Source organism: Halyomorpha halys, unplaced genomic scaffold (assembly GCF_000696795.3).
Source record: "Halyomorpha halys isolate HHAL.00 unplaced genomic scaffold, Hhal_1.1 Scaffold89.1, whole genome shotgun sequence".
Lineage (NCBI taxonomy): Eukaryota > Metazoa > Arthropoda > Insecta > Hemiptera > Pentatomidae > Halyomorpha > Halyomorpha halys.
In genome coordinates, this window is record NW_027111267.1 from 343534 (window position 1) to 355163 (window position 11630).

The window sequence follows — 11630 nt, forward strand, 5'->3', positions numbered from 1 at the left end:
ATCAACATGTTCACAATTCAGGAAAATGAAAACTAAAGTTTGTTATTCGTAAACAAAACTGACTCTACCTTCACTGCGCTTGTAAAACCGTTTTAACGAAAAACTTAACTTATAATGACATTAGTGGGCAACTGGAAAATGGTATCCTTTAATTTGTAGTGAGAACTTACCCAATTTGGCAACATTTTCATCAATTAAGCTATATTATATATATTGGAAAAAATTAGAAAATTGTTTTTCTATGTCCAGAAACCTAGAACCTCTAAGGAGTGAAAAAAAAAGGTGACAATGGTGCAGCATTTATATCCTTGGAATCCAATGATAAAATAAAGTGTACCAAATTCACCCGTATTGCAAGATGACATTTGTATAAAAATATATTGGTTTATTTAACTTAATAGTTGGAGAACATTTTTCTCAGTGATGAAAATGAAGCCTGATAGTTCAAAATTAAAGGGAAAAATCGGATTAGGAATAAAATACATGAAAAACTGAACGATAGTCACCCCACTTAACGGTAGTGTTGTTATGCTTGCTTTCTAGTGATTAAAACTATAGGACGGCTGCCCTCACTCCAAAAAGACAGTACAATTTAATCAAAATGGTTCAGTAGATAGAATAAACAAAAGACAGCCTATTAAAAACAAAAGATGTCGGCAACAATCGAACAAACTTTAAAAGGGTATAAAAATAAATAAATAACTTTTTCTGGACAGAATTGGATTTTTTTTTTTTTTACACAAACAATAAGTGGAGGAAAAATATACGAAGGAAATAACAGGTACGTGATTCAATAATATAAGGAAATACAAATGAGGAAAGTTATGTCAAAGTTATAACAATGGTTGTTCCCAGGAAACTATGATCGTTTATAAAGAAAAAGATACTAAATGTCATATAGCTCCTGGAAGGTATAATGTCAGAATATTTATTTCAACTCCATTTTAGAAGTAAGCTGCATTAATTGTTATATAGGGCATATTTCTATAAAAGTAGGAAATATATTTTGAAATGAAAAACCTGTTATCTACAATATAAACGCTATGAGACTAAAAGTGCTGCCTCACATTTGCTAAACAATAGTAAATTTTCTCATGAGCAAGTATGTGGATGAGTTATTTAGATAAGTTGGTCTGAATTATTGGCCAACCCGTTGAATCTCGGTTTATGGGCACAAATCAAACTACACTTGTTCTGCGTCTACACGTTTATGTTCAGTATTGTTTTGGAACTTCCATACAGATAAATATTTTTTCTATCCGTATTTTAATTAATTAAAGAATTTCCCCACTGTTATGAATCAATAAATAAAATTAGTTTAAGATTGTATATCTTTTGTTGGATCTACACGTAAGTCGCTTGCTACAAATCCGAGACTTGTAAAAATGCTTGGTAAACAAAGGAAGATTGTACGTAGTAAAAATTCATAAAAATAGTACTGCATAAAGGTTGGGGAAATTCCAAAATTAATCAAAACATGGAAAGCATAAATAGTCATCTATTGGCAGTTCTAAAACAGTGCAAAACCGAAAAAAAACGTGTGGATGCAGCACAAAGCCCTTCAATTTGTTTTCAAAAAACGACATTAAGGGGCCTCTACATGTTGGCCGAGCCATGGCGAACTCAGACATACGCGAGCATGTGGATGGGTGGCTTGTACGAGTTGGCCTAAGCTCCTTGCCGAGCCGTCGAGAGTCGGTTTTTGGACACAGATCAAAGGGGTTCGTGAGAGCGCTCGTGTAGCATCTACACCATTGTTCTTTGTCTAGTTGCAACTGAGAGCTGTTAGGAGGTTAAAGGTGTTTGTTGGTACTTTTTATAATAAGTTTTATATTTAATCTTATTTATTTATATTTAATTTCCTTTCATTTTCTTTTTTTGTAATAAAAATAATACAATCCAAGTGCAATGGCTGAAACCACTAGTATGTCCGCCATGCTTGCCTCTCTGAATAACACTGACATGTGGATGGCCCGCTCTTTGTTTGCCGAGCATTTGTACGAGCCCCCGATCCGTGGCGAGCGGCCAACATGTGGATCCACCTTTAGAAGGATCGGCCTCAAATTCACTCCAAGGAGATGTGCGAATTTGCTCTAGTTTAGCTAACATGTAGATGCATCTTAAAATTTGAGTGAACCTTTTCGATTCTGAGAACATTAATTTTTTTTTTTCCTTTTTCAGTTCAAAAATAAAGCATATTTCCTAGTATGGTAGTGAGAAAGCAAATATTTAAAAAAATGAGAATCTCAAGGTACTTATACACGTTTGCCAAACACGTTTGGTGTAAATACATTGTTTCTAACCCTGTTAATTAACTTCAGCAGTTAATTTTTTATTTAACATAGCACAAATATATTTTCATGAAGACGTTATATGTCTAAATAATTAAATATGAATTTTCATCATCTACCACCTATATTGTGGATATTTACGTTTCCTTTTATTTTGCTTATCTTTATTTTTTCCTTTTTATAATCAAAGTAGAGTAAATCGAATGTAATAGGAGAAAAAAAAATCAAAAGAACAAAACAAGCGTGTGAATACTGACATTTGCTGCTTTCCTTGTTTACCAAGCATTTGTAAAGCTGTCTCTACACGTTTGCCAAACGCTGGCAAATTCAAATTTGTGGCGCAAATTTGTGGGTGGGTTATTTGTATAGGCTGGCAAAAGTTGGGCTGATGTTGGTTTAGAACTGCTAACGGATGAATGCTTGTGCTCTCTGTGTTTTAATTAATCAAAGAATTTTTCCAATCTTTGTATTTAAAAATTAACTCTTGTTGAACGAAGGTTGAATTTATAGGTTATGCAGTTCTATTTATATCAATTTTTATCATCAATAGCCTACATTGCTGATATTTACGTCTCCTTTCATTTCGCCTATCTATATTTTGTTAATAATGAAAATAGAGAAAATGTTATGTTGCTTCCTTTGTTTACTAAGCGTCTATACTATACTAGCTTCGAATTTGCGGCAAGTGGTAAACATGTAAATCCTGCCTCAAGGTCTATCTTGGAAATCTTTAAGTTAATTTGTTTCGAATGAAAAATTCACGAACGGTTCAGTGGTGCAATGAGCGGTAATTCCAAAATGATGTTTGCTAGTTTTTACTAGAATTTTTATTTTACGAATAACAACCATTACTATTTTACTTTAATCTGTAGAAACGAACATAAATATATTAGAAGAAAAATAATATCAATAGATAAGAATTAATTGCTGGAAGAAGTACATTGGAAATTTGTTCTCACAATTTTTTTGGAGATGATGAGGTAAGATAAAATATATAAACTAAATATACTCTTATTTCTTTATTTGATTTTGGATAGGATATACTAGTAAATGTCCGTATATTATTAATAGATGCTCTATTGCAAACAGATACTTCTTATTAGCTGATTTTTAATGGAAAATCTGTCAAAAAGTCTTTTCGGCTCTTTCTTCAATAGCCAAAAGACCTTTCACAGTCGATACTTTTGATTGTTTATTACAATATCTGCTTAATAAGCATTGTTCTTTTTGAGAAACAGTAATCAGTGAGTTATTTCTATTCTTTTATATGTAAAGATAAAACAGGTTTCTATGGAAACCCGCACAGAATATTTAGAAAATACACATGCGTCCAAAATATAAACAATACTGGTTCAATTTAGATGATTTTAGTTATGGATTGCTGAGAACTTCATTATCTTTCGAAAGAGTGAGTATAATTTTCTAGGAGATGAATAGTTTTTCAATTATTCCAAAAAAGTATTTGTTTTTAGGTATTAGAAGTATTTTTTGAAATCCTGTCTTATTGCACATCTGCATCATAAATTGTGCCTATGTCATAGCTAATATCTTTTACTAAATCATGGTAGTTATCTCTTCATGTCGAAATGATTCATTGTGGTACAATTTCTAAGCACAGTTTTGCTCAGTTACTATTGCTCAATTTTTAAACTACATTAATAGAGATTGTTTTTGATCAATATTTGTATAGAGAGTGATGTAATCAAGCAGTAGAGTGCTTAGATAAGTTTAGTATTATTAAATTGTTATTTGTGTTAATTTTGTAAACCTTTATTTCTATTTATCATCAAATCAATAATAATTAATAATTTTAAGTTTTAAATTACAAAAAATTTACTTCAATGTAATTTTATAGAATATTATGGACTTTTATCTTACTTATACTTTATAGTCTGTCCCCCTAGTTAGTATTCTGACAAAAAAAGAATTAGATGTCTCAACTTTGAGTAGTGGCATTACAATAAAATTAAAATTAAATTTGTACTGCTCCAACCCATGAAAGCTGACACCCTGGTCTGAGTGCAGTACTTCGTAAAGAAGTACTGTTACTAGATCAACGGTTATGCAAGGAGGTGATTTGATCAGAATCACTCTCGCCCAAAAGACTTTTACCCAAATAAGGGTACCCACCTAATGAGGGTAGATGAATCCTGGAGAGCTCCCGAACCCACAGGGCTGACTCATGCCTACATATGAAGAGATTAATATTTTAGGGAGTAAAATACATCTTTTTTAAATTTATATATTAAATAAAAAAATAAAATGCTGTATTTTTTTTCTTCTGAGTGAATTTTTTAAAATATATTTTTAAAAATCCTTAATTATTTAATTAGATGTTTATATACATTTTTAATATTCTAGGTTATTAATTTATGAGTAGTAAGAAAAATAATATAATTTTATTTTCCCCAAAATGGACTTAGCCAAATTGCCGACTCAATTGAATGATATGAGCCGTTCAGTTGAAAATGTTTAAATTAATTTTATGCTTTAAAGTTTTTTATATATTATATCAAGTAATTTAATTTATGCATATGTTCAATTTTATTTTATATTAAGTAACTTTTTATATATGTTTTTAATAGCCTGCTTCAGTTTCACTATTTATTTTGATTAGTTACTGGGAGGGGGGAGGGGTGCCCCCTATCTTCTATTTTACAAATTATACAACTATTCATTTAATTGTACTACTTGTCCAAATTGTATAACTGTAATTTACAAGTATTCTGTAGTTCAGATTGTATTATTTTTTTATACAGTCTAATAAATATATTGTGCTTCCTTTTCTTTTTCAAATCTTCAGGCTTAACATTTTCAACTCACCATCTAGTTCAAAGTTTTTTAACTTTTCATAATCTAAGTTTTTAATTCACTGAGAGAGATAAATAAAAATATATTCATATTTTTTTTTTCTTCTACGCCCCTTGGGTCTTATAGGGGCTAGGTAACTAAAATGGGTGATATCTCTTCTACTGTATTTCAAATGCACTGTAAGAGGGGAATACAATATTACTCTAAACATTTTTTAAAATTTAATAGATAAAATTTTCAATTCGCTGAGGGAGTAAAATAAAATATTACATGGTGATCACTAAAAACTTCTTTGTATAATAGAGAGATTTGTTTTATTCATTGTGTACTCTTATATTAGGACTTTTGTCCCATTGTTATCATGAATAAATGTTATTCTCTTATGTTATGTTGCTATGTTAACGATATGTGGTTTGAATAATTTTTTTTTTTTCATTCATCTTTAATTTTTATGTACATTCAAGTTTAAAAAACTATTTTTTAAAGCCAAGAATCCAAAATCATTCCAGGCCAGACCCGCCACACCAAGACCTCCAGAGAGTGATGGACCTATGTCCCTTTTGGAATATTTACTTTGAACGAGAAAAAGAGACTTTAAGATATTTAAATTGAGTAATATTTAAAAAGGGCCTGGAATTGAAAAATGGTGTAAGAGCCTCTTCTCCAGCCCTCCGTGGTAGCCTTACTTATCTATCGAGGTTGGTCGATGTACGGCATGTCACAATCTCATAACAGGAGATCATAATACAAAGAAAGGCAATCCTTCTCAGCCGGACCCATCCCACTTAGACCCCTAGGGAGCGACAGTCCTATATAACTTTTGAACTATTTGCTTAAAAAATGAAAAGGACTCAATGAACATAGTTAAATTGAGCAAAAGCGCCTGAATTTGAAAAACAACGTGATAAATATTAATTTTATTATTATTATGATAGTAAGATTTTTTTTCTGTTATGACTCAATTCTAAATAAATCTTATCTGTGAAGTATCGCTAGATAAATATTTATGTGACAAATATAAGTTTTTTTTTCAATGTACTACTGTTGATGGAATTATTATATATTTTTTGTACTCATTCTAATGACTTTTTATGATAGTTTTCTGCCGTTTCGATTAGGAAACAGACCTCTAAAGCTTTATACCCTTTATTTCAGTTAATCACTTTGATGACTCCTGAAGGTTCTGTACAGAAATAAACTAGAATAACTTACTAAATTTATGAAAAGTTAATCTAAAAACCACTGTGAAAATATTTGACTGATTTACCTTGACCTCCAAAATCGATGATTCAATATAAAACTTACCCTAATCTAAGCTTAATTAATTTAATAAAAAGAAAATAAGGATAATAAATAAATATCAATTTCGGTGGTAAAATTTATTGTATAATAACCATTCCACACTATTCACCTACATGTAGACAAATGGGCACTGATAAAGATCACAATAATTTTACAATATAATAATCTAAAGGCACTACATTTGAGCAATATTAAAAAAAATAACATAAAAAAATAGCATAATGAAGTCATGGCATAAAATCACTCGCTACTCCATTTTAATTATAAATTTCTACTAATTAGAAATAATAATTCTTAAATTCTATTCTTATTTGTTTATCTAACATATAAAAAATAAAAGTCTTTAAAACTTTGATATGAGTATAAAATATATATTTAAGTAACAAAACAGTAATTTGTGGTTAGCATTTTTTTTTTTTTAATTTATAAAAATAAAAATTAATGGTAACAATAAGTTAAAATTAAAATCTTAAGATAAATTTTTAAAAAAATTAAAACATTTATAATTACTTTTAAAAACTATGCACTAGATTTAAATATCAACCGCCATTTAATGGCTATTTTATTTTTCTCGTTACACCATAAACAATTACTTACTTGGTTATATATTAAAAAAAAAATTATGACTTCATGGAATAAAGTAAATTTAATTCACTCTTATATGAAAACATTGATAAAAACCATCACCATAACTGCGATACTATTGTCTAATTAGGGGAAACATTTAATGTCTATCTCTTGGATGATAAAAAAAACAAAACATATAAACAATGTTAGTGAATGTACAAAATTGGTTAGTTTACTCTAAAGGGAACTAGAATATATTAAAGGTACAAGATTATATATTATATATTTACAATAATGTTAAACCGTTCATAGAACTTACATATGAATATATCATAGATATATGGGACAAACAATCACTGACCCTTCTGCCCTACTGTCATATTATGAGGACTAGTACCGTCCCCCGACTTCGGTCATACTAAGTCAGCAAACTGCGGGTCGATGAATACTACATCAGACCCAAAAAGACATTTTTATAGTCGTCTAGAAATTACCTTCCAGATCGACTAATAATATACAACATTGAGAAACAAAAAAAATTAAATAAAAAAAATTATATACAACTTGCCAAAAAAAGGCATACACTTTTCTCACCCCTTTACTGGCTCCGAAATTACATACTATAACTCCGGATCAACTTGGGGGTAAGTCGATAACTATTTACATGAGATGTCTCCCTCTCGTCCAGTTTGCTTGGGCAATCCGGAGGAGAGGAACTAGAGGCAGTAGGGATGGCAGAACTGGTAAACCAGGCGCTGGGACCGTTCTGTCTTCTTCATGATGCCCTTCTTGTAGTACTGCCTGATGGACCTCGAGAGCTTGTCGTAGTTCATCGCCGGCCTGTTCTTCCTCTTGCCCCAGAGCCTGGCCACCCTGACGGAGTCCTCGATCTTGAAGACACCGTTAGTGCGGTCCACCCAGCGGATGCAGGAGCCGTAGACTGAGGGAGAGGCCAGCAACTCCTTCAGGAACTGCCAGAGGTGGATGTGGGAACCTCCGCCTCCACCGCTGCGGCTCGAACTGCTCTTGGGCGAGTTCTGGCTGCTGTCGCCCATTTCCTCGTCCTCCTCATCTGGAAAAGACATCCAAGAACACATAAGACAATCGTATAACAAAAAAAAAAATACGTGCTTACAGTTAGTCTAGCTAATGCATCATTCCTGAACAAACTTTCGAGAGAAAATACTCTAAAAGTGGTAGCTTTCCACACATTACCGCAGACAAGATTTTTCTTTTTTAATCGAACATTGATCTGAACAATTTTAACTCTTGCATTTTCATAAGATATTCTGCTATAAATTAATTAAAAAATCTTGTTTCATTTTTATTGTTATGAATTACAAGTATATATAAATTAATATAACTTGTAATCTAATGTAAACAAATAAAATTATAAAGAAATAAGGCTTTACAGGGCGCGGAACAATACATAGAAAATAGATTTTTTAAAATCTCTGTATAGAAACATCTTGTAAGGGTTTTTAATGCTATGATACACGATTTACACATTAAACTAGAGTTAATTATTGAATCCAAAGGTTGAGGAAATTGTTTAATTCATCTATTCATAAACTCAGACAGTACGAATATTCATCTATTGACAGTTCTAAAACAATGCTAGTTGAAAACAAACGTGTGGAAGCAGCACAAGCGCCCTTAGGTGCCTAAAATGGTACACTTGCGCATGCGCGAATTTGCCATTATTAGGCAAACGTGTATAGGCACTTTTATAATTTTATTTTAGAGAATATCAAAGTAATTATTAAATTATTTTGTATTGTTCATATTTTTTTTAGGGTAATAGTTAACCTGAGTTCCCCAAAAAAGGCGGGAACACTTACTTCTTGACCAGACTGTACAAACCTTTTAAACATGAATTACCCGCCCACTCAACAGGGAATTTTTCCCTCTAGAGGGAATTTTTCCCTCCAGAGGGAATGGACGTAAGAACGTATTACTAAAGGAACAAGAAAAAGTTCCTATTTGAAAACAATTAAAAAGGAAACTGGAGGAAACAGTCTAATTAAGTTGACCCAATAAATACAGTAGAATCTTCGGACTTATATCCAAAGAGCAGATTAAGAGTTAAATGTCAAACCTCAGAATTATACCTGTGGGAAAATTAGGACATTATTAGACATAGAAATATGGAATCGTTAGACGTAATTTGTCAATTAAGAAATTTTATATCCCCCCCTCAAATAATTGTAGTGACATCCTATATTTGCATATACAATATATGTTAATGTGTATATAAGTTCTTTTTTTGTAAAATTAAAACCTTAAAATGTATATTACCTATTAAGTAAGAATAAAATAAATGCTTCATTTGTAGAGTTTCTGGTTATAGATTCGAATGATTGCTTGAAATATATAATATCTAATATTTTTATTTTGTAATATCTGTGATATTTTTATTTTGTATTATGTATTCTAATATTAAATATCTAATACTGAAGATTGTCTGACAGTAGAGTTTCATATTGGAAAAAGTAAAAGATTCCGAGAGTAATGTTGGTCATAAACATCAGAAGTATTAAATGCCGATATTTATAAGTTAAACTTTAACTAAAGCGAGAAAGAAGTAAGCATGAAGGGAAAGAAATTTACCCTCTTAAAAGGCAGTTAATATTATAAACTAACCTATATAGTTATCGACGTACAGTCTGTTCAAGAAGTAATTGTTCCCGCCTTTTTTGGGGGGGGGGGGAGCTGAGATAAACTATTACCTTTTTTAGAAAAGGCTACGGTTTTTTTTTTGTTTTTTTTTATGTTTTCCCATGTTAATGTTATGTGTATAAATTACTTTCTTGGGATTTTGAAACGTCAATATTTGATTACAAATTTACAGAGTTGTGTTTCTGTGACGGCTGCTAGTGCTAAGTGATCAAGGGAATTCTGGTCAGTCCGTTAGGATTTATTCAAGTATTTTACGGCTTAGAGGTCGGAATAAAGGAGTGGCGTTTACGACCAACTTAATACGTACTTAAATCGATAAGAGCCGGTACCCGACAGCGGCGACGTTCGGCAATAAACCCAGAAAAGGAGACGTTTGTTGTCTCGCCCGAGAGCCTCCGCCCGTAGAACATAAACGGAATGAATAAAAGAGAGAAAAAAAAATATAAATAACAGAAAGAAAAGAGACGAAACAAAATAAAAAAATAAACTGTTTAGGAAGAAGGAGGGAGCCAAGGAGAGCGAGATCTCAAGGTTGCACTCCCACTAGTACTCCTTCGGGAACGATCCGTTCAAAAGAAACTCGATTAACCTTTACCGCTAGCCTAAGAACAAATACAAATTTCTTACTGAAACAATTAACTTGCAAGGGCAATTTAAATAAATTATCAACACTTGTGGAGCCTTGGCAAGGTCGTTTTCGCAATCCTTCTAAATAGACAATCACAATAACTCGTTATTCTATCATTATCAGAGAAAGCTCGAACGGGTATTATGGCCTCCATAATCCATCTGGAAACTTAATTATACTTCGCTAAGTCGATAGAATGCTTTGGCAAAACACCAATAACGGAAGGAACTATCATGAAACACCGAAGTAACATTTTATATGACGAGAAGATGGTCGAAGGCTGCGGTCAGCAAAAATATGTGTATTTTTAAATAAATGAAACTTATTTATTATATAATCTTTTCACTGTTTCAAGAATGGTTATTATTGTTTAAATAAAATTAATTGTATCCAAATTAAAGTCTCAAAACATTCTTTTTTTTCTCAAAAGTCCAACGTCAACATTCGGCCATCCTCAAGGACATTCTTTTTTTTTTATAATTTATTTAATGTTTTTTACAACTGTATAAAAATATATACAACAGGTAAATTTGCTGTAGGTGATACAGTAACATGATACAAACATGTGGAGAATCTATCCATTGATAGAACTCCATCAGCATTTCTAGAGGAGAAGATCCCAAGGCCCTCTTCTTTTCAGACGCTTAGAAGGATTATTAGGCAATTAAAGAGAAACCAGGTTAGAAACAAGTGGATTTGGGTGGTTGAGAAGTTTATCATGGAAGGATTGGTATCTGGTTCTGGCGAAATTGGCAACATATGGGACATTGAGGTCCTGATGGATGACTAAAAACAATCTTAAAAATTACACTCACATAAATTATTTAAAAAAAAAAAATGTCTGCAGGATATTCTGCCCAGGTCATTAGTTTCAGTCAAAATTACCGTATTTTTTCACTCTTTCATTAATATTAAAACTTTTAATTATAATCAATTTACCTCTATTACACCTTGCTATCATAACAATAATTGTTATTGTATTATGTAAATTGGATTTTAAGATTGTCCTTGACGATGGCCGAATGAGCCGAAACGTTGGACTTTGGACTAAATTCTTAATAAAGAGGAGAACTAGGAACAATATATATTTATTTTCTTTTTTTTTAAGCTCAAAATTTGTCTATTGTTAAGGGAAATAGTGTATAGATTGAAAATGGAGATTCAGAAATTAGTCTTTTTTTAACAGATAGGAACTGTAGCTCAGATAAAAGGATTTAAGACCAAAATATAAGATAAGGATCTGTAAAGGTGCTGTAAGAGTTTTGGTAAATTTTTACAAGCGTGTGAATGGGTTATTTGTATTGGCTACAATAGGGGTATTCATGATCTATGTTAAAGCGTGTTAAATGGAA

General features: G+C 31.5%; 1 protein-coding gene across 2 annotated transcripts in view; it reads right to left on the reverse strand.

Annotated features, from left to right (window-relative positions):
- Positions 1-6466: 6466 nt before the first annotated feature.
- Positions 6467-11630, reverse strand: part of Ets98B (DNA-binding protein Ets98B) — a 121973-nt gene continuing 116809 nt past the window's right edge. For both annotated transcript variants that reach the window (XM_014414899.2, XM_014414900.3), the window contains exon 5: positions 6467-8043. In XM_014414899.2, coding sequence (XP_014270385.1) covers positions 7688-8043 — 356 coding nt within the window. In that variant the 3' untranslated portion in view covers positions 6467-7687. The remainder of the gene's footprint in view (positions 8044-11630) is intronic.